Source organism: Protopterus annectens, chromosome 1.part0 (genome assembly GCF_019279795.1).
Source record: "Protopterus annectens isolate FY-2018-M chromosome 1.part0, PAN1.0, whole genome shotgun sequence".
Classification (NCBI taxonomy): Eukaryota; Metazoa; Chordata; order Ceratodontiformes; family Protopteridae; genus Protopterus; species Protopterus annectens.
The window spans coordinates 9,781,426-9,806,277 of NC_056725.1; the positions used below are offsets into that span (position 1 = coordinate 9,781,426).

The following is a 24,852-nucleotide window of genomic DNA, read 5'->3' on the forward strand; positions in this document are numbered from 1 at the left end:
ATTTCAGTGTCTCCATTTACAAACAATATTCCCTGATAAAAGCTGATTATTTCTCCCAAAATTTTCTTAGGCTTCATAATAAGAGTTTTCAGTTGAATATAAATATTTACCATTGTAATCCTCTTCCCTTTGCCAACAGACCCTTACTATCAGAAATTTATATTTTTCTCATGTTTCCTCATCTATCAGTACTGGAACCCCCCTCTAGCAATTAGTATAATTACTCCCGTTTTCCTCTGCCCCTGATATTCTGCTGAATATCCATTATGAAATCATCTCTCATTTATTTCCAAATGTGTCTCCTGCAGCATTGCTGTTTGCACTCTGAATTTCTTAATATAATTCAATAATCTTCCCTTTTTATCTATACCTATAAGGCCATTAACATTCCAGGATAATATGGACAGCATGCCATCATGATAAAAAGCTATTGTTCCTACCTATTATACATGACAGGTTTTTTTTTTGCATGTATACTTCCACCCTTTGTGTTATATGCATATACTTGGCTGATCTTTTGTACAATTCTTTCTTCTCATTTTCACTTGAATTTGTCGCATTTTTCAAGACTTTTTATTTTAATGAAAGCACTCAAAAAAAAATAGACAATACCCCCATCCTCTATTAACTTGGAACAAACGCACAAAACTATGTACATCTTCAAAACATAAAGTTTAATCCTCTGGATGGGAACAATCGCTTTAAATTGATGGCTGCACCTAGGCATTATCTAGTCTAAAATTAAGGTTACACCTGCTAAAAGTACTAGCTACAGCCTCTGCTGCCACCTACACTGATTGTTGACTGTTATTTTCCTCCCAGATATGAAAAACAGCTTTTAGCCCTGAGAAAATGTGCACTTCCTATCTTTAAATAAAACTGTACACTGTTCTGTTAACTGCATTAAAGTATTAAGGCTGCTAGGTACTTTACCTATTATTCACTTCCCATAATTTCAAAATTCATTTTTTACTGAACTGCTTGCTATTGTATCTTTAAATTTTGCATTTCCCTCATCAAAGAGTATTCAGAATTCTCAAGATTAAATGCTTGCACTTGCAGACAACTTGTCTCTATGGAAATGTACTCAGCAATAAGTCTTTGTAAATTTCACCCAGAAAAGGATGTACAGCTGGTCTCAGTTGCAGACATTGTCAGCATTTGCCAGTGGAAAACAAACCAGCTATTATCTCTGCAGTTGTATGAAAATTGGCATTTTCATGGCATTCATTGGTTGTAATCAAGACATTAATCAATGTAAAATAAAACGAAAAAAAAATCCTAATTCAACTTATAATCAGTGTACTTTATACCCCACTCCTACCCCAGCAGATCACAAACACATGAGCATTAAACTTGCTTTTGTCCAACTTTTTTTCTCATTATGCTGCAAAACATATACTACTTACAATTAAAAACAACTTCTTTACTTTAATATCTTTAACACATACAACAGTCAGTACACAAAAGTTTTACTGTATATAACCTGCAGTTTATATCATTAAAATGTTTTACTACTACAGTTTTCCCTTACAGATGTTTTTCACCCTTTGTGTCTTCTATATATTAATGATATAAAGTGGTGTATATGCTTTACAGTCCAACTACGAGTTTAACAAAGTCAACAAAAGTCAGTGTTTTTCAGCCACTTTCTCTTGTAAAACCACATTTTAAAAATGTGATAAGATGCTTTACAGTCTTCCACTTATTCACTATTCCACTTATTCACGAGTCTCTGGTCTTCTTTCTGTTCATCTCCATCTGCAACAACTCCTGTGCTTTTTCATCCTTAGACTGTTGTGTGTCATCTCCAGAAAAAAAAAAAAAAAAAAAACTTTGAAGAAGCTGGATACAGCAGCTTGAATATCACACCTACCTCTTAACATCCCATGACTGCTGGGATAGATGTGCTTCTTTTCTGCCTGGTGTACAGTGAATAATCATTTTCTACAAATACTCTGCTATCTCCAATTGTTAATACATTGCCCTTCTGCCACAGTTTTGTCAAGATCAACTCTTCCTGCTGATATGATTGCATCTTTACTAATATAGGTCTTGGATGCTTTCTCATGGATAGGTTTGGAACATACACTACATGTGACCTTTCAATCAAATTCTGCTCTGGAACAACAGTCAAGATGTTTATTTGTACTTTCATTAAATAAATGCAGACTTTTCCTTCATTTTTTTTTTGGTACCATAGAACATCTCAGGTTTTTGCTAAGCGTTCTGTCTTCTAACTCTACTTTTTAAACATTTCTATTTTGAGAAACCTCATATTCAGACAGCTTTTTCAACCCCTGACTTTTGCAGTTTTATTAGTTCACCTGAATGGCTAGTTAAAGCTTCTTCTATTTTGTCCACCCTTTTGCTGTTTAGATTGATATATTCCGTCGATGTTGCATTTACTTTAATCACCTTTGAGTAGATTTGATTTATTTTTTCCTCTAAATTACTGGAAGCCATTTCTTGAACCACAGCTGAAGCATACACTGCTGTTTGTTAAACAGACAGTGTTTTTCTTCATCTTTTCTGGTTGATTTTCTTTCAAGTTTTCCAAATTTCTTCTTTGCTTGCTTGCATTGATGCAGTGTACTTACTAGCCAGTGACTGAATTTTACCAAAGAACATTTTCATGGGCATTCCCTTTTCTTAGTTTCAGTTTTCGTACTGGATGAGCTGAAGTTATACTAATGGTCAGTATGCAGCCATTTTGAAAGTTCCCAGCATTTATATTCTTAATCAGAGAACACATCAAATAATCTAAGTCATTGGAATGTTGCACATTTTTTTTTGGCTAATAACTTTTACTCAATGAAACCAGGGAAACACTCAATGAAACCAGGGAAACCAAACACAGTACATAGTGATATTGCACAATTCCAAGAAGCTAATCTGCATGGTCATAGTGGCTATGAAAGCAAGCCACAACACCAATACCATGCTTCAATAATTTAATTACTGCTGCTTTCGCATGAGCAAAAACAAGATTATCTTGTAAAATAACAAGCCTCCCCAGCATAAATTACCAAGACAATTCATTCACATCATTTGCATACATCCTTTTTCCTATCACAAGATTCAAATAGCTGAAAGAAACAGAAATTATGTATTAAAAAAAAAGAATATATATATATATATATATATATATATATATATATATATATATATATATATATATATATATGCACACGTGTCCTAATGCATTTATAAATACATCTTTCAATACAATTTTCAAGAGAGCATCAAGTAAAATGATCCTTTTTTGAGGGTTATTCACTCACTTTCCCTCTCATAACACAATTGATACCATATCAATATCACAAAAAATAAATCTGGCAGTAGAGTGCTGGTTAGAATGCTTGAATATGACATCCTCTTCTAATTTCACCTACTGGCACTCAGATGATCACAAATTCTTTGAACATTCTTTTCGTCTGGCACACATAAAAAGCATCACATGTGCTAAACAGTTTTCATATTTGCACAACTGATCAAATTCATGTTAAAGCACCTGTTTACATCAGCAGTGGTAAAACAGCCTTAAACAATAAATGTGCAAAATTTAAAATGACCTCAAGATGTGAACTCTTTTACCATCTAGCTTGCATTGTACTCCCAGCCCACCAGCTTTAAAAGGTGAAAAATTCTTTCAAATTATTCCTCTTAAAACTGTAAACACATGGGCCAATATTTATTCACAATTTAATTTTATTAATATTTGTACTACAGGTAGAAGCAAATCTAATTTCCTGTTCACAATCTCTAAACTGTACTCCAGTACAACTGAAGCCTCATTATTGGCACACTGCAGTACTGAATGGGTAGCCTCTGTATTCAAATTTGCTCAATAAATACCTAGAAACATTAATATATTCAATATCAGTAGTACAAATACGTCTAAGCCCTAATAAGTTGGCTTTTTGATATATTCAATGCATGTTTTGGATAGTAGCTATTATAATACAAAAAGTCATTTTCTGGGGTTTATATTAGATCTTCGAATGCTTAGGTTGTTGAACACTAAAACAGCGACCCCTAAATGTCGAATTCTAATAAATACAACAGGACAATTATGCAATTTTTTTCCCTGGGAAAACATTTGCTTGGCCATCATTGGGATTTGCCCTTTTCCCTGAAAAAGAGCAATATTGGAGTTGGTATATTTAGTTAGGGGGGTGTAGCCTCTCATTTGATTAGGGTTTTAGAGTTTTTCTTTCTTTTTTCTTTGGCCACGCAAATTTTTTCCCTGGGAAAAAAATGTGCATAATTGGCCTGTCGTGTTTGACTTCTACGTTTAGGTGTCAATGTTTCGGTGCTTGACAACCTAAGTGTTCAAAGATCTAATATAGACCCATTTTCTGAAAACAGTACCTTGTCAACCAATTATCATCCAAATTAGTGGTGAACAATTCAACCTTAACAGTGAAACAGATATCAAATTCATTGTTTAAATATTTAGAAAAATCTAGTAGACTCACATAACCCTTTCCAAACTACCCATACTTAGTCTGAAATGTCTTTAAATATCCAATGAGGTGAAAATATAAACATTCAAGATACTCCATAAACATACTGGGCCAAAAGCTGCATGGCTGTCCCTATTGTTTGTAAGTAATAGTCTCCCTTAAAATGAAACATTTTGTCAAGACAAATACAGTTAACTCAAGCAAAATGCCATTGAATTAGCACACACAGCTCAGAGACATAAAGCCAGTGTTGTAAGACGTTCGGGCCACTGTAATGATAAACAGAAATTTATAGTGATTTGACATTCATGCTACATAAATACCACTGCCATTCAACATTCATGTGTGAAGTTAGTTGTAAAAACTCAGTCTTATTTTTCAATTATGACTGTACGTATTTTAATAGGGGTTTAGAGAATATACACAGCTATTCTTAAACAGACTTGGCGAATGAATCTCTGCCACACATAATGGACCTACCAGGAGTGTGCACTTTGGGTAAAAGATTCAAAATCTAAGGTCTGACATTGGTTATTAAAAGTTTCTGTTTCAGCACTGATGATGTAACTTCATGATGAACCAGATACTCCAAAATATGTTCTAACCAGCTCCCAAATTCTTTTTTTTGGATCAGATGGCAGACTAGTATAAAACACTGCACCATTTAACTCTTTACCTGTTTATGACCTCTTAAATCTTTAAGAGCTGGTACTATTATGGCTACCTTCTAAACTGCTAATAAATCACTACCTACATTTCAAACCATGTGTTTAAATGTATCACGTGATAAGTTTAAACATGTGCTAATAGCTTGTTCAAATCTTTTGACAGTTGGGCGATAGGTTGCACTAGTAAGCTCTACAACAATCTATACATTTTGGCATCCATTCCATTATGTAGCACTGTTAACCCATTTTGCAATGAAATTCTGATTTTTTAACACCGGTAAATCAGTGCATCACATCAGCATTAAATATACTTGCTCATCCCTCACAGTATCATTTTGTGCACAGTTCTTTTATAAACTTTAATTTGTTGTTTTCTGTAACAAGGCCTATAACAATAAGTTGCTATTGTAAGATAATACAAATAAAATTTTGTGGCACAATTAAATAAAACATCTTCTAAAAAAACAGCACAACCTTGCTTGCAACTTCAGACTACTGAAACAGCAGAAACCTGCTCTTGCTTTTATTTATATATCTGCTCCCTCTCTACTTATGCATGTTACTTTTGGTACCTGTGCAGGACAGAGGATTATTATCAGTCTCCAAACATAGGCAGCTAATTATGTATGTGTTCAAAGCATCAGTGTCAAGAAATTAGCATGAATGGTGAAGCTCAAGAGGTGAATCTCTTGACACCCATGTCAAAATCGCACAATCATAATTCTTTGTAGTATATGGAATGTTATTTTCTCCATGTACTACTAGGTACAGAAAAAAAAGAATAAAATGTAAGTGTGTGAACTGTTTTACTGGTATTCTAACCCAGCAAAGCACTTAGTGTGTCAAACAGCAGACAGAAACAAAATGCTCCTCTGTAGAACTAATTGTTTTTAAAGCTGTTATACACTTGTTCATAACTATGGCAGGGTGAAATTCGAACAGCTTTTAAAAGCTGTTTTACCTTTTAAAGCTGCTTTTTACCAGATGGCACTCTCCGCTATTAGTTTCTAGCATGAGATGTAATCTTAATAGCACACAGGTGTGCTTAATAAGCTTTTGTTAAGTACCCCTAAGCACTGTTAAGATTGGGTCTCTCTTTAGGGATGTGCTTAACAAGTTAATCTTTTTCTCAGTTTTGGCAGTTAATCGTGGTGTTCCATGCACTGCAACATATGAACACCCTCAAATAATGTCAGGTTATAGTCTGAACATTTTTACCGACAAGTGAGTGCTCTTTTCATATTCACTGCTACCTGTGTTATTTGTCCAGTCTGCTGACTTATACTGCTCTCACTGTTGCAAAACAACTAGCTGTTGTACACACATGCTGGTTCAGTAAACAATGTTAATCTCTTTGCACCTTAGGACATGACATTTGGCAGTTTACATACAGCCCTGTTTATATTTCATAATTCGTTCTTATCAATGTACATTACTATTTACTGTTGACTATTGTTTCTTACTGCACTTTGTTTTCTTCATCCAGTTCAGTCTGTTGACTCTTGACTCATTTTGTCAAGAGACACGTTTTGTTTCTTGTACTGGATTCTGAAATTCGAAACATACATTTTTAATCAGCTGCATGTGGCTCTGTGATAAACTGCATCCAGGTATATGATTTGTTTCTGAAATTGTGCTCCATGTCCTCAATGCTTATACAGTTAAGGGATGATGTCTCATCTGTAAATAGAAATGTTAACTGTTCTGTTTAGATAGGATCCCTGCTTTGTAAGCCATGCTGAAAATGTGCATCTTTTGCTTGCTGGTGTGTACCCTGTGCTGTTATTGGAGCTTTGCCCAGAGTATATTTCTGGGCATCAAATAAAAATAAATACATAATGTCAAGCATATCCAACAAATACATTCTTAGTAAGGAAAAGGGTTACTTGACCTTCCACAACATGACCTTCCACAACATAAGACTACAAGTCATCACATAGTCATTTTGTATATCTCATCACACTTTCCAGTGTAGCCCTTTAAAGCTGGAAGTAACTCATTGATGTTGCCTTCTGTGTTTCAGTATCTCTGTGGAAGAAAACATGTAATCCTTGTCACAGACATCACAATGGTATAGCCTGAGAAAGGCAGAACTTTTCTGAAGTTTTTCATCTGGCATTTCAGATGTCCCTGCAACAACATTAAAAAAACAAAGAAAGGTTATTTAATAATGTCTGTGTTTGTTATGACATTGAAGTTTAATTAAAAAGATTGCTGGCAGTCATGCATGAAACATTCAGTTGTATTGTTAACTGTATTTAGAAATCTGGGTAATAATTATTTATTTGACATTTGTTGAGCGGACTGGGCTAAAGCCTTTTTTCAGTGGAGGCCCAGGGAGAAAAGCTCCACAGTAAAACAAAGCAAGAAAAATAACATGAAAGCAGTAAAATACAGTAATATATATACAAAAGTAGTTAAGTAAATAAAAATTAAAGTAACAAGCATGAAAACTTAGTAAAAAAAAAAAAGACATTTAAACTAAGCAGTATGTAACGATTCGGGTAATAAGAACTGGCAGCAACACATTAGAATTACACAATAAACAACTGTACAAATTCAAAGCAGTTAGTTTGGTAAGCTACATGAAGTGAAAATATAAAATATAAAGACAAATTACAAATTAAGAGGCAAGAAGCAAGTTTCTAGAACTACTGGGTGAGAGAGCATTAGACTAAGTAATAATAAGGTAATTAGAGGAAAGGAGAAGGAAGTGCAGAAGAGAGAAATGGATTTAAGTGGGATGACAGCAGTAATAGGTCCACGTTTTCTTGAATTCATGGGCAAAAGTAATATTTCTGAGGGTCTTGGGAAGCTTGTTCCATGAAAGAACAGGACAGTAGCTATAGAGATTGTGTCCAATAGATGTATTAGGTTTGTGAATTTGTAAGAGACATTGGTCAGAGCTTCTGAGGGGACGAGGTGAGTTACAGATGGAGACTAAAGAGGAGATGGTAGGGCAGAAGGAGGGCTTATTCAGGATAGAATGGATGACAAGCAGTTGAGTAAATAACAGTTGGTTAGGAAACTCTAGCCAGCTGAATGTCCAAAGAGCAAGACAGTGGTGAGATCTAGAAGGCAAATTACCTGAAAATCTGGCTACTTTATTTGCAGGTGGTTTCAAGTTTGGAAAGCAGTGTGGACTGTAAATCAGTCAAGACTTGTGAGCTGTAAAAGAAGCTAGGGCGAAGGTAAGCTTGAGCAAGAGCGATTCTGGAGTCTGGTGTAAGGAATCTTGTTTCTATATAATAGGCCTAGCTTTTGCTGAGTTTTATTGATACAATGATGTACATGGAGATAAAATTCTTACGTCCGTGAAAACTCCTTTCAGCGAATGGCTCTTCGCCAAACGATAACCACCTAAATCTAACTCCCACGGACAGCCATTTCAGCAAATTTTTTCCTAGGGGAGAAAAACGCTTGGCCAGCATTGGGAATTTGCCCTTTCCCCCACTGTAGTATGATCCTGGAGTTGGTATATTTAGTTGGGGGGGTGAAGCCCCCCACTTTGAAGGGTTTTAAATTTTGTCTAGTTTTAGGCTGGCCAAGTACTTTTTACCCTCTAGGAAAAAATTAGCTGGAATGGCCATTTGAGGGAGTTAGATTTTGCTGGTTATCGTTCGGCGAACAGTCATTTGCTGAAAAGTGTTTTTGCAGACATAATATAGACCCGTTATTAAGGGAAGACATGTTGAATGAAGACTTAAGATGGCAGAGATAAGATATAATAAGATATAACAATAAGATATAACAAGATATATAATGCATGTCTTGTGGCGGTGTTATGAAAAGGGTTTTTAACAAGGTTATGTGAAAGACTGTGAAAGACTGTGGTTAGGTGAAGAGGCAGGGTAGCACACATAAGGTGGTGTGGGGAGAGGCCCAAGCTCTGTCCATCATTAATGTGAGCTAACCCAAAAACTGCCCCAATATCAACCCTACACCTTATGTTAAGAAAAACCCTTTTTGTAACACAACCAGTACTCAGATAAAGGGTGTCAGAGGTTCGTGGTAGGATTTTGGTTAAGATCACAAAAAGATAGTTTTTGTTTTCAATTCATCAGCTGTAGTTTTGCTCTATTGAGTTTTTCGGTAACTATGTCTTCAAAGTGCCATCGATCAATTGAACACCTATGATGTTCTTCGTGTTTCACTGTTGCAGTCATCACATTTGGGTTATCTGCTTGCAGTAGCCTTCAGTCGGCCTGATTATCAAAGTCTTGGGTCCTGCGTCGGTTGCTCTCATCTTCCATTACGTCCAGTAGTCAGGGGTATAAAGCATGCAGCTGATGCCATTACATCAGTCTTTCTTGCCGTGCGAACTGCTTCTGCTTCGGGCACTAAGTGCTGGTCAGCCGACTCCTGAAATTTTCTTTTTCGAGTTTCAGTTCCGAAGTCTTCAGCTAAGCTAAGTACCCCGTTGGGGATCCTTTTTCTTGCTCTAAACCGATGTCAGTAAAAGTTGATAACTGTATTTCTTGTGGAAAGCAAATACCTCATAAAGATTTTCATTTGTACTGCATTCCTTGCTTAGGCCCAGACCACGATGTACCTTTGCTGTCGGTTTTGTGCCTTACTCAAACCTCGTATTATTCATCGTCTGTTCATTTACGCTTCCAAATATTTTGGTACAAGGTTCAATTATCCAGAAATGGCTTCGGTAAGCCACCCGACTACCGACATTCCGAAAAAACGCAAAGACAAAGACAGAACACATAGGTTCAAAGCTGCCGACGACGCTTCTCCTAAGCTAGTCGCCAGTTCGCTGATACTCAGTGAGGTGCTTTCCCAGCCCCTGATACCCGCTACTTCAGATTCACAGGCCTCTACTGAGACCCATTCGGAGTCCGGTGCACCACGAGATGCTTCTTCGACTGTGGAACCTGCGGATGTCTCTACCTTGGATGGGTCAGGAGCCGCTGTGCAGGCACCGGCTTCTTAGGGTGTATTCAGGCCCTACTGACTTGCATATTAAGCCAATGCCATCTTCCTCTTCAAGGCCTAAAACTCGATCCATGCCTAGAAAACCGACGCCCAGACCACATGATCAAGCCCCTATGCCTAAAAAACAAATAAGAATGGCTGAAGACCTTATTACTCTAATCAGGGAAAGCCACCCTTCCCCCTCTAAGAGACCTAGGACTTATTACTCTAATCAGGGAAAGCCACCCTTCCCCTCTAAGAGACCTAGGACTGATTTTCCTTCTGATTCTTCTGATCAGGATTCCGAAATTTCTGTTTGCTCTAATGACCAGGATTTGCCCTTATCTACCTATGAGGATTCTGATGCAGGGGACTCCATTCCCTCTGCTTCCCCTCCAGAGGATTTCTCTTTTGGTGAAACCTTGCATACTCTTAGGGAGAATTTCCTCTGGGAAAGCCAGGATTACTCTGACTCCAAAAAGAGGCTTAGTGAATTCTTACCCCTGCCTCAACACAGGCCTTTAGCTATCCCTCCTGTACTGGACACTGCAGATGTTGCCTTCTTGGAATCTAGCCTGGCCCCTGACACTTTACCTCCTGCTCCCAGAAAACCTTATAGGTATTACATGGTACCTGACTCTCACAAGTTCCTCTTTAAAAATCCTACTGCGGTACTGCGGATCCTGAGACCATTTCACAGGGACCCAAGAGCATTAAGGCTACTACTGCCAAAAATCCTACCCCCTCTGATAGAGATTCCAGGGCGCTGGATAGATGGGGTAAGAAGGTATACACTTCTGCAGCTTTGGCCATTAGGGCCTTAAACTGCCAGTTTCATATGTTAAAGTAGCAACATATTATTGTTTGCTTAAACAGAAAATGATGATTCCTGACTGTGCTCAAAATAAAGAATTAGAAGAATTGATGCATTCTGCTGAACAAGTTGAAAACATACTTTGCAATGTGGTTTTGATTCATTAGAGGCATCTTGCAGGACTGCTGTCACTGGGTCTGTACTTAGAAGGCATGCTTTGCTTAAGGAGCAATCTTTGCCAGACGACATGCTTCGCTTAAGGAGCAATCTTTGCCAGATCATGTTAAAGCTAAATTACTGGATGCTCCCTTAAACCAAGACCGCCTGTTTGACAGAAGTAGTACTTAAAAAGATGGAGGAAAAAGCTAAATCTATGCAAACTGTTAAAGATTTCCTGCAAGTACAGCCTCCCAGATTTAGTAGGCATTGGCCCTCTAAGAACTAGTCCTTTCCTGCCTCTTCCAGGCCTTCTAAGTCCAAACCCAGAACCAGCAGAACACCCAGGCTTCAGTCCCAAGGTACACACAGGCCTAAGCACTGGGGGGCTCCCACTTAAGACTCACCCTATGGTAAACTGTCTCAATGACTTAACTTTAAAACTTCCAAGCCCTGCTCAACTGACCGTTCCTTTAGGGGGAAAGATTGCCCTGCATGCAAAGAATTGAGAACTCATTACCCAGGACAAATGAGTTTTAAAAATAGTTTCCCAAGGATACAGATTCCACTTCCACTCCTTACCAACCCTAAACGGTTGCCCAGACCTACCCCCAAATCAATGGGCAGAGGCTCAAAAGCAAGTTCTCTCTCTTTTAAGCATCAGGGCTATTCAAGCTGCCCCAGAAGAAGAATGGTGGCAAGGTTTCTACTCAAGACTTTTCCTGGTACCCAGAAAAGACAATTCCTGGTGTCCTATCCTGGACCTGTCTATCCTTAAACACATTTTTGGTAATCCCAAAATTCAAAATGCTAACTCTTCATCAGCTGCTTCCCATGCTAAGCAAAGGTGCCTGGATGGCAAAACTGGATTTAAAAGAAGCCTACTTGCACATCCCAATAAGGGAATTTTGCAGAAGATACCTACGCTTCAGAGTAGGCTACATGCACTATCAGTTCTCTGCACTGCCCTTTGGCTTACCTACTGCACCCAGGGTATTCACAAAATGCCTAGCTCCAGTCATTGCATTTTGCAGGCAAAGAAATATTCAAATATACCCATACCTGGACGATTGTCTTATTCAGGCAGAGCCAGGACATACTATTAAATCATCTGACATTTGTAAAGTAATTGCTAACTTCTCTGGGGTACACCATAAACGAAAAGAAATCACATCTTGTACCCTGCCAACAAATTGTATTCCTGGGAGCAAGCTTGAAAACAACTTCCCAGATGGCCTACCCCACACCAAAGAAACAAGTTCGTTTGACAGCATACTTCATGCTACTGGCCACAAAGACCCAGCTATCTGAAATGGGGGGCTCACTTGGCAGGCCAGGACAGTGCATTCAAGGCAAATGGAACCCAAGTCAAATGCACCTGCATATCAATCAAAAAGAAATGTTAGCTGTACAGAATGCTCTGACAGCCTTCAAGGACCGTATTCTTCCAGGACAGTTATTGGTAAAGACGGACAACACCACTGTTATGTGGTACATGCAGGGGGGAACCCACTCATACCCTCTCTGCAGACTAGCCATGGCTCTGTGGAACACAGGTCAAGCTACCAAGTGCACCTACAGGCTTAATTCCTGCCAGGAAAGCTAAATACACTGGCTGACGACCTAAGCAGAAATCTCATGGACCCACACAAGTGGAAACTGGAACCAAAGATATTCAACATGTTGAGAAACAAATGGGGGAGCCCAGAGAAAGGCCTGACTGCTTCCCCCCAGAACTACCAAGTGGACAAATTCTGCACAAGGACTCCCCACAAGTGGATGCCCTGTCCTTCACCTGGAAAAATCTATCAGTTTACGCCTTTCCCCCTCTGCCTCTCCTCTCTAAGGTACTACTAAGATCAAACAGGACAAACCAAGGACAATATTGATTGCACCAGACTGGCCACACCAACACTGGTACCCCCTCTTGCGCAGTGTGTCACTGCTGGCTCCATGGCACCTGCCTCAGACCCCTACTCTGCTGTCACAGCAGGAGGGCCAGATTCTGCATCCTCAGCTTCAAACCCTGAACCTGGCAGCCTGGCTAATTACCTAATCTCTCTGTTACCATCCCTCAGTAAACAAGTGCTGGATGTCATTTTGGAGGCAAGGAGGCCTAGTACTAGAAAATCCTATGCTGAAAAATGGAAAAGATTCTGTTCCTGGAGCCAAACTCGGGATGGGCACAGCAAAGCCCAATTTACCTCAGATACCTAACTGAGATGCTGCACAAGGGCCTTTCCTTTTCCTCCATCAAAATTCATGCCTCAGCCATTTCAGCTCATTACAATACAGAACCACCCCTCTTCTCTCATCCACTGCTGAAGCAATTCCTCAGAGGGGCCAAAAACTTAAGACCACCCAGGAGAGCTTCTACTCCAGCCTGGGACCTTAACTTTGTATTGGAAAAGCTCACTCTACCTCCCTTTGAGGCAGCTGCAAATGCAGAGTTGAAATTCCTTTCTTGGAAAACAGTCTTCCTTCTAGCCATCACTTCAGCAAGAAGGGTGTCTGAATTACAGGCCCTTATGGCAGTGGAGCCTTTCATCATCTTTCATGTGGACAGGGTGTCCCTCAGGACCAATCCCTCCTTCATGCCCAAGGTGGTATCCAGTGTGGCCCTTAATCAGTCCATTCTTCTTTTCTAATCCACAGAACAAAGCGGAACGAATACTGCACTCCTTGGACGTGCACAGACAAATCAGATTTTACTTGGACAGGACTAAACATCTCAGGAAATCTGAACAGCTGCTGGTTGCATTTGCTGCAGGGGCAGAGGGAAGGCCATCTCAAAGCAAACCAAGTGGATAGGCCATTGCATTAATTTCTGCTATAAGCACCATGGAAAACCTACCCCACAGGGGGATAAGACCACATTCAACCAGGGCTACATCTACCTCTGCAGCCCTTCTCAGAGGTGCCCCTACCAGGGACATACTAGAAGCTGCTACCTGGAGTTCTGTACAAACCTTCACCAAGCATTACCACTTGCCATTTTTTTCTAAATCCAGGGCTGGCTTTGTCACTGCAGTCTTGCAGGGCCTTATAGCTGGTCCTAATGCTATCTAATAACCTCCTCCCATCCTTAGCTTTGGGAATCTACCCAAATGTGATGACTGCAACAGTGAAACATGAAGAAGACAGTACAGTTGTGTACACTTACCATAAATGTAGATGTTAGAGTGTATTCACTGTTGCAGTTCTGGTTACCCTCCCTCCAGTCTCCTGACTTCTATTGACTATACCTCTATTCTTGTTTACTATGCTTAAAGCTTTTTGGTGTATTTGCTTTTTTGTTGGAGGTGTAACCTTGTATATAATTGCTTCCCATTATGGGGGGCAAACTGATGTAATGGCATCGGCTGCATGCTTTATACCCCCGACTACCTGATGTCATGGAAGATGAGATGGCAACTGACGCAGGACACAAGACTTTGATAATCAGGCCGACTGAGGGCTACTGCAAGCAGATGACCCAAATGTGATGACTGCAACAGTGAATACACTCTAACATCTACATTTATGGTAAGTGTACACAACTGTACTTTTCAATGCTTGTGCACTTTGTATATCTGTCTGTGTTGAAATATCAAACACAAACACAAGCACACACAAACTAATTTAATTTACATTTATTTGTGTGTGTGTCTTTGGTAATGCATTTTCTCTGACTGGGTTTAGATTTTTCTTCTTTTTTTCCTTTCTTATTTATTAACATTTGTTTAGCAGGAAAGTCGACTCAAGCAAAAAGCCTCTTTTCAGCAGAAGTCTGGGGAGAAAAGCTCTAAGCAAAGATTGTACAAACATTTCTCATAAATATTTACAAAGTTATAGTCAACAAGTTTATTACCTACTTACACAGCACTGTCTGGTTGATGTTAGGAAAATAAGTAGCAAGAAACAAGGCAGACGCACATGCTGCTTAACACAGCAGTGTAATGTAACACAGTTACTTGGATTATGTGAGACTGCAGTGCACTTCTGGTAGGTATTTATCCCCTTTGCTCCACTGTAGCATGATAGTGGAGTTGACACATACAAGGTGGTGGGGAGGAGCTTGCACCCTAAAAAAAAAAAAGACGTTTGTGCATTTTTTTTATGTTTTCTGCTTTTCAACACTGAAACATTGATAAAGTGTAACTGGTACTACTGTGTCTCAATCAAATGTAGGGAAACCACACAGCACAAAATATGGCTATGTACTGTTATGAAAGTGAAAAGATCAAAATAAACACATTTCTCTCTCTTATGGTTCTCTGATTGATCCCTCATTGGCATGCGTGCTGTGGGGTGGTCATTCTATGACCAGGTAATGTGGCTTACCCATCTGACTGGGGCTGGAACAGATACACTGAAGGTTGTCCCTTCCATGGAACCATTAGCCTTTTCCTCCTTCTCTAAAGCAGCAGGCATCATGCTGGGAAACTCAAGTATTCTTCCAGTCCTATTATACATACCTCTTTCAGTGACACAATATCCGTATGTCTGACTGGGAGGGCATTGAGCAGTGGCATTAGCTTGTGCTCTGCCTTTGGCCCACAGGATGACCACCCCTTCCTCTGCTTCTCCCAGCTCCAGTCCAGGTATTATCCTTATAAGCACTCAGCTCCACCACAGCCTTTCATGCTTCCTTCTCTCCAAGATAGGCATGGCCACCCCACCACCTTGATTTTAAGAGTCTGAGTCGCTACTCAAACTCTGTTTGCAGTGGTCATAGTAGGGGCTTTATCTCTCCACCACCACTGAGACATATTAAATTTGTTGCTACTGTGAGGCTCACTGTATAATCATGATGTCTCAGCAGTTATGTGAGGATTCATCACATTATTTAGTTAAGGTTACCCACCTGTCTTCTGGGTAGTAGCATAAGATGTGGATAATTACCCAAAAATCTACACTGTCATATTTAATTAACAGGTACTTTACAGCCATACCTTCTTGGTGTTGTACTTGAGTTTTAGGTAAACACAGTTCCTGATGTTTCATGCGTTCCAGTGGAGTAACAGGAGCATAAAAATCACAGTTTGGACAGGTCCAGAATGTTCTTAAGCAATCCATATACAAATCTTCATTATCCTAGAAAGCCAAAGAGGAAAAAAGTAATTAATTATAATACCACTGCTTGCAAAACATATTGCAGAATTTCTAAGATATAGATGATCTATAACTTTCCAACTTAGTGCAGATATATACTGGACATACATCAGTCAGATTCAAAATAAGATGCTAATATTTAAATGGCAAATGGGAAGAGTTTTGCACACCTTAAACAGAAATCTGCTACCAAATCTCATTCAGTTTATCTTGGTGCAAGCACATCAAAATTCCATTAAATCTGAAACATGGACATCAACTCTGCGTGCTCGCAATTCATTCACACCGACTAAAATGATGGTGGAAAAACTGAAGTACAAAAGTAGCAGCTAAGACAGTGGTGTGTCCATGTGTGTGCTCTCTCTCTCACACTATTTCACTCATGCACTGCTTACTGCTGCCATGGCCCTCCTAAAGTAACAAGGATAAAGTGTTTCCAGTTATTAGATGTTTTCTACAGATGCACATGTTAGTAACACTGTCTTCTCAGAGGTTAAAATAACAAGCCGTTATCATTACTATCCTCTGCTGTTTAGCATCTACTTTTCTGAAGTAAAAGCAAATACTAAAATGCTAAGTTTGCAGATGACTGCCAGCTAAGGGCAGTCATTTAATTCCCAAATGACTTAGCCATCCTGTAGGAAGATTTGTCCCAAATAAATAACTAGTGCCAAAATCGGGTCTATATCATTAGTCAAACTGCCTATTCATCAACTCCTTTTTGTAGAAGCTACACTTCAGAGAATGGACTTTTCAGTGAAACTTTTCCCAGTGATAACCAATGGTAGGCTAACCTTGCGACATCAAAAACATCGTAAAATGAAAAACTTCCCCAGGTGGGTGCACCCCCCTAACTATACCAACTCCAAGATCGCACTACAGTGGGGGAAAAGGAAAAATTCCAGATAGTGGCCTACCATTGCTTTGCTTATTCCTGGTAAATGTTTCACTGAAAAGTCCGTTCACTGAAGTGTAGCTTTGACAAAAAAAAGGGTTGACCAATAGAAGTAGACCTCCAAAATCATGGACTGAAACAAAATTTAAAAAAAATGCTTTATTGTATCCTTTGGGAAGTCATCTACTCCACGGAACTACTGCACTAAAAGTACCCCCCTAGGAGTTGACTCAGTTGTTTAGGATATGAGAATTTGAGGACAGTGACCTAACTTTTGACCATCGTGTCATTTGTTGTAAGAAAGTCCTTCTACATTCCACAGCTTATAAACAAAGGGATTGTGTCTAGATCTAGAGATGTAATTTTCCCCTTTACTCAGTCCTTATTAGGGCAATGATTGAATACAATGCCCCCTTTGGCATGTAGCTGTCCAGATAAACACAACAGCTGTAACGCCCACAGAGATACCTTAATAAAAGGATACATGGTCAAACTAAAAGCCCTGCCACTATACTCTGTATCCTACAAACTGCCAAGAGGTGACATATGTCTGGCATACAATCCTCTAACCCTTTAGTGATGGATTTACATTACATCAGCCAGTCAAATGCCACCAGAAATACCTGGTATATGGATCTAAACCTCATCAGTAACATCAAAAGAATGGTTTGGAGGGACAGCTATATCTCTCAGAGGATATCACTGCTCTGGAACAGACTCCCATCTACATAAACAAGAAGTTATGTACTCACCATAACGTTCGATGTATGTAGTCCATCTCGCCTCACATTCTTACCCGTGGGTTCGGAGCCGAATGTCAGCTTTGACTCGGCCAAAACTTTTCTAGCTCGAAGTCTTTCTATTGGCTGGGCTAAGATGGTATCCCATGCTGCACTGCTCTATATCCCCAGATCTAGTTTGCTGCGAACACCAGCACTCATACTCTATGCATAACAACGCCCAAGGAAAGGAAGAACAAACCAAGAATGAAGGGAGCTCTGAAACCAGATCTAACCTCCAGATCCTCCAGGAAGGGGGGGGGGGGTAAGTAAGAATGTGAGGCGAGATGGACTACATACATCAAACTTTATGGTGAGTACATAACTTCTTGATGTTATGTAGTCCAATCTCGCCTACATTCTTACCCGTGGGACAGCATCCCCTAGCACCTAAATCCTGGGAGGCTGTGGAACCAAAGGAAGACCTGCCCCTAGATACCACATCCAACTTGTAATGAGTAACAAAGGTGTGAGGAGATGTCCAAGTAGCCGCAGCACAAATATCATCCATAGACAATCTGGCCTGATAGGCTGTAGATGTAGATACAGACCGAGTAGAGTGAGCCTTCACCGGGAACGGTAAATCTTTACCCCCTGAGGAATAAATGAAAGAAATGCAACTGGAGATCCACCTGGACAGCATGACTTTGGGGACAGGAGACCCAAGTCTGTTTTCCGAAAAGGAAGCAAACAACTGATCAGATTTTCTGAGGTCTTTGGTTCTGTGCAGATAAAAACGTAAATGTCTGTGTACATCCAATTGATGACATTTAAATTCTGCCTTGTTTGAGAACTGGGGAAAAAACACTGGCAACTCAATAGATTGATTAAGGTTACTGACTGACGCCACTTTGGGAAGAAAGGAAGGGTTGGGTCTGAGAGAAACGCTGTCCCTATGAAACATCAAATAAGGGGGTTTGATTAATAAGGCTTGAAGCTCTGAAACGCGTCTGGCTGACTTGATGGCTACTAAAAGGACAGTCTTCCAAGTTAAGAATTTTAAATCACAAGTGGATGCAGGCTCAAAGGGGAATGAAGTAAGAGCCTGCAGAACAAAGTTTAAATCCCAAGGCATGACAGGTTCCAATACCAGAGGCAAAATAACAGAGTGCCCTTCAGAAAAGCCTTACAGAGTCTATGAGCCATCAGACTAGGTTCGTTTGCGACATGAAAGGTAGAAGTTGCCACCAATTGGACTTTAATGGTTGCGGCTGCTGAACCCTGGTTAAAGAGCATAGACAAGAACTCCAATACAGACAAAATTGGAGCCGTGTAAGGGTCAATCTTTTGGGTATGAGCCCAGATTGAAAACCTCTTCCATTTACTGTAGTAAATCTTCCTGGTAGAGAGCTTATGAGAGGAAGATAAAATATGAACCACCTCCAGTGAGAAATGATGAAGCCTAACTAATGATGGAAGTGGCGTAGCCATGCTGTCAACCGGAGGGTCCGAAGATAGAGATGGAGCTGCCCTGACATGTGTGTCAGTAAGTCTGGTTGTGGGTCTAGAATCCAAGGAGCGTCCATGAGATAGGGATGGAGAAAGGGGAACCAAATTTGACGAGGCCAGTGTGGAGCAATCAGAATAATTCTGCTTCCCAAGGCTTGAGCTTTCTGAATAACCATTGACAGCAAGGGAACCGGAGGGAAGGCATATAGTAGACCGGAGGGCCAATCGTGGACTAGAGCGTCCCTGGGTGACTCCCCCTGAGGGGGGATCAACATGAAGTAGCTGCTGCATTTGGCATTGAGGGGGCTGGCAAAGAGGTCGCAGCAAGGCTGACCCCACCTGCAGAAGATCTGTTCCGCAACTTGACAGTTCAGGGACCACTCGTAAGGCATCAGAATAGCTCTGCTTAGCCTGTCTGCGATCACACTGAACTTCCCAGGAATGTGCGATGCCACCAGAAAATGTTGGGAAACTGCCACACATGCATGGCCTCTCTGCAAAGGGGATAGGACTTGGTTCCTCCCTGCTTGTTCAGATACCACAACACTGACATATTGGAATAGTCCCGAGAGGAAGAAAGCTCTGAAGTGCTTGCAACGCTAGTAGCACAGCTCTCATCTCCAAGGACATTGATGTGCAGATGCATCTCGTGCTCTTGCCACGTGCCTTGGACTGTCCTGCCTAGATAATGCCCCCCCACCCCATCTGGGAGGCATCCGTGGTCACCGTGGCAATCGGGGATGCAGGAATGAAGGGCTTTCCTGCATTCAGGTTGTCGGTGCGAATCCACCAACTGAGATCCTGTTTGCACCTGTGCACCTGTCCGTGAGTAGAATAGTGTAAGAAAGTGGAAGATGTTGGAGACCACTGGGCAAAAAGGAGTCTCATATGTAACCTTGCCAGAGGGACTAACTTAATCGTCGCAGCCATTGTCCCTAATAGTTGGAGGACCCATCTAGCCTTTGCTCTTCTCAGGGGGAACAAGGCATGAACTTGTTGTTGTAGGACTCTGATTCTTTCCTGTGGTAAAAACGCCCACATGAGGATGGTGTCTGCGGCTATAAAAGTGACACGCTGTGAGGGCAACAAGGCAGATTTCTCCTAGTTCAATGTGATGCCCAGCTGTTGACATAGGTTTATAGTAGCGTCCCTGGTCTGGATTAGTAGATGCCTGGTGGTGGCAGTAAGGAGCCAGTCGTCCAGATATGGAAACACTTGGAATCCCTGACATCTCAAGTGAGCAGTCACCACTGCCATGCATTTGGTAAACACCCTGGGGGCTGTGGTGAGACCAAAGGGCAGGGCTCGAAACTGAAAATGACTAGCTCTCAGCCGGAAGCGTAGGTGACTTCTGGATGCCCTGTCCATCTTGATGTGGTAGTAAGCATCCTTGAAGTCGATGGAGCACATCCACACTTCTTTTCCCAACAATGGGAGAATAGACTGCAATGTGACTATTCGGAACCTGGACTTTTGCACATGGGTGTTCAATTGGCTGAGATCTAATATGGGTCTCAGGTCCCCTATCCTTTTCGGCACCAAAAAGAATCTTTAAGTCCCTAATCCGATCTGGTGTGAGGGGACATGCATGGCTCCTTTTTCTAGCAGCTTTGAAACTTCTGAAGCTGCGTAATCCCTTTGACTGGGTGGAACATCTGGGATTTTCTTGATTGAAGGGGGATCTGACGAGAAGGGGATGACATATCCTCTGGAAATTATTCGTAGAACCCATTGGTCCTGGGTGATGTTTTGCCAGGCCTCCGGGTATAACGAGATTCGACCCCCGACTGGTTCCAGAAACGCACAGTCGGGCCTCCCATCAGGAGCGGTGGTAGGGAGAACCACAAAAGGAATCGCGGTCTCCCGAGTTGCGGTGGCCTCCTCTGCCTCTAAGGCGGTGTCTTCCTGAATAACCACCCCCTCCTCTGCCTCTGGAGGGGGGCTCACCTTGTGCACTGGGAAAAAAACCTCTGTGATTTCTTGAACCACATTTTTCCACCCCTCTGGGCCTTGGGATAAGGCCTAGAGGGAAGGGAAAAACGGACTCCTACAGCAGACAGAGTTTTTCCCTCCTGCTCGCACCTAGTGAGGGTGTCTTTCACCTTGGTTCCGAACAAAGAGGAACCATTGAAAGGAGTGTCTGGTGAATGAAGACTTGAAGGCCTCCACGAAATGACAAAGGTGCATCCAGGCCTGTTTCCTAAGAGCAACTCCTGAACTTGCTGCCCTACTCACTCCATCGGCTGCATATGAGATCAGCCTCATGGAGGAGTTAACGATGGAATTGAGGGTAGATATCTGAGCGTTAACCGTCTGGGTCACCACCTCAGAAACATTACCCATGAGAGTATCTCCAAGCTCCTTGAGGAGATCTCTCTGGAGCTGTGTAAAGTGAGATAAATAATTCAATGACCATAGGTCACTGAAGAAAGGGTATGCTTCCCGTACCGGTCCATGGTCCTAGACTCCTTGTTAGGAGGATGGACGGTGGAAGAAGTCTTGGCTAATTCCTTCTGAGTGGCTGCTGCCACCACCATGGCATCCACAGGGACTCCGTTGGACAGAAATTCCTTACCAGTAGGAGCAAACAAAAATTTATTGGGTCTCCTGGGGACTGGTTCCACAGAGTCAGGGGTCTCCCACACCCTTCGACAGACCAAATCCAGAAGCTCATCGAAGGGTGGAGATACCCAGGAGGCAGAGGGCTGAGCACCAAACGCCTTCAGGAAGACCGACTCCTCCTCGGAGGGGGCTTTGGATGGCCAGTCACCTCTTTGTTTCAAAATCTCTAGGATGTCAGAGAAAGAAACATCCTCAGAGGATGACTTGGGGACCCCTCCGATTCCTCGAGGTCAGTGTCTGATGTGAGAGACTCATCTGGGAATCTATGTGCTTCCTCTTGCACATCTTCTTTCTGGGTGGCTTCTCAGTAACGACTCTGAGGGGCCTTCAGAAATGTGGGGACCACTCACAGGGGTACCCTGAGGCCTTGGGGCTCCACTGTCTAGAGATAGATCACGATCAGAGACCTGCACCGGTGTAGTAGGAGACAGAGTGACCGACCTGCATGATGTCGCTGACGACCTGGCCAGCGCACTCTGCATGGCCTCAAAGGCCAGTCCCCCTGAGTCCGAGGAGTGACCAGCCTCTGAAACCACGACAGGAGTCAGACTTCCCTGTGCCGAAGCACTGAGAGGGAGACTAGGAACAGATAGGTGTCCCGAAGCCTCTCCCTTGGGTCTGACTGAAGAATCCTGAGTCGTGAATCCCGTGGATGGTGCCGACGGGGTCGGAGCTGACGTTGGCACCGATAAGCCAGAAGGGGCTGTTGGAACCGACCTAGGGACATCACATGGAGCCGAGCACTCCGGCTCCGAAAGCTGAGATACGCTCGAAAGCTGAGATACGCTAGGAGGAAGTATCGAAGCAGGTTGAAGGATGGGCTCTGGCGCCGACTGGGTCAGAGCCGAGAACAATTTTGCCAAAGCAGGTGACTGAAGGAGTCTCTGCACCACTCTATCGACGTCCGCATCTGATAAGGTCCTGGAGAATTTAGAGCAGGGGTGTCCTGGAGGATTTAGACTAGACCGGGCAGGGGTGTCCAACCTTTGTCTTGCTGGGGCCACATTGAGTGAACAGAAATGGTCTTGGGGCCGCATATAAAACATATCATATAACTCTTTTGTTGCTCCTGAAGACCACAGTCGACCTGCTGGCTGTACTGTAGGTGCATTTGAACAATGAATAAATGTAATAACTGCCTAATATTTGCCTTAAAAATTCTCATTCTAATTCTCTAATCTATCAGTTAACTCTAACATCTTAGTTAATATATATATATATATATATATATATATATATATATATATTACAAATAAACAGATACTCACTACAGCATTAGCATTTCTCACTGGGAAAACCATTCCAGCAGTCCAACTACATAAAATGTCAACATCAGCAGTCCTACAATACTATAATCCACAAAAATAACCCAACAAATTTGCAATAAAGTAAAGAATTCACATTACTGACTTAATAAAACAATTCTGAATAAGCTAGAAGAAGGTTTCACCCAAACAAATAACTGGTGCCAGAAATCATCATCCCCTTTGAGGAGAGTGATGTCCCCACAAATTATCACATTAATAACAATGTTGTAAGCATGCAATAAGTCATATGGTACTTGGGCACCCAGGTTGATAGAAACCTGACTTTTCACCACCACATTGTCTCCGTTATAAGGAAAGCTTTTTACATGGCCCAATTCATTAGTAAGGGTATCTCATCCAGGGACAAGGAGGTCATAACATCCCTGTATTCTTCCTTTACAAGAGCCATTATTGAATGCAATGCCCCTTTTGACATGTGCCTCAGCAAAACACCCTGCCAAAAGAAAGACTACAACCATTTCTGACAAAAAAGGTCAAAGGACTAAGTTCACTTAGTTATCTAAATGGACTAAAAAGCTTCTTGCTTTCCTCTGTCTCTCACTGGCCCCTATAAATTTCACCACTGGCTTGCTTTCCAGGCTAAGAAAGATCCTGCCTTAAGAGACTTCCTCTTCCTCAGAAATACTGGCCAGCTGAGTTTTTTGAGTTTTTTGAGTTTTTTAAGTCAGTTTATCTTCCCCTTTTCCTATTTTTTAGTGTGTAGTGTCCATACAATCACCTATTCCCCTTATAGTTAAAATTTTTTTTACTTTTTTATAAAGTTTAAAAATTTTCAGTTCCTTATTAATCCCTGTCTGTGTCTGTGTTTGTGATTAATTGTGTGACTGTTTTGGGGGTGTGTGTGTGAGTATTTTTTGTTTACTCTTTCTTAGACTATGTCTAAGGAGGTATGTCAGAAAATGTTCTCTTGGGTTTTTACACCTGCTGGTTTACCCTGTGGGGTGTTTCACTTTTTTACAGGACTCCTGTGCTTTCAGTCAGCAGAATAAAAATAATCCCTGGCAGGAAGCTAAAGATAAGCCCGGAACACACCTAAACCTGGGTGTCCAGTAAGTAAGCCATCTAAGGTCATCCACTAAGCCTTCTAAGCCATCTCGGTGGCAGGCTCGACTCCTCCTTGGTCCTTGGGCTCGGCGAGGCTCGTCTTTCTTCTTCCTCAGGTAAGGCGGGTTCGATCCGGTTCCCCGCGGTGTTCTCTGTCTTGTTCTGTCGGCTCCGGCTGGAGCATTCGCTTATCAGAGCCACAGAAGGAGACCGGCTCCATCTGGATCCCATGGGGCTCCGGCGGCGATGACTTCATCATCCAAGAGAGTCCCTCGGTCCCCTTCTCGGTGGATCCTCTCGCCTCCTCTGCTCCGGTTCTCCTCTTTGTTCGGAGTCGATCAACCGATCTTGAGATCTTGTCTGCTGCTGTCTGACAGAGATTAGAGGGAGGTGTAGGCTGGAAAAATTCGGCAGCACTGGCTGGCCTCCATAGGCCCTCTCAGCAGCAGACTTGCTATTTGCTTCACCCCTTTGCTCTCCTCCTCTCCTCTCCCCCCACCCCGGGCGAACTCGGGCTCGGGACAGTGTGCCGTCGGGGTGCCGAACCGATACATCCTTTTTGGCTCCGCTGCTCGGATTCTCCTCCTCCTTGACCCCCTCCTGAGAGGATC

General features: G+C 41.7%; 1 protein-coding gene across 1 annotated transcript in view; it reads right to left on the reverse strand.

The window, feature by feature from the left end:
* Positions 1-5,482: 5,482 nt before the first annotated feature.
* DHX34 (DExH-box helicase 34) overlaps positions 5,483-24,852 on the reverse strand; it is a 1,598,514-nt gene continuing 1,579,144 nt past the window's right edge. Inside the window, exons 15-16 of the mRNA XM_044078772.1 lie at positions 15,965-16,106; positions 5,483-7,267 (exon numbers count right to left, since the gene is read on the reverse strand). Of these exons, the coding sequence (XP_043934707.1) occupies positions 7,134-7,267; positions 15,965-16,106 (276 nt within the window). The 3' untranslated portion in view covers positions 5,483-7,133. The remainder of the gene's footprint in view (positions 7,268-15,964; positions 16,107-24,852) is intronic.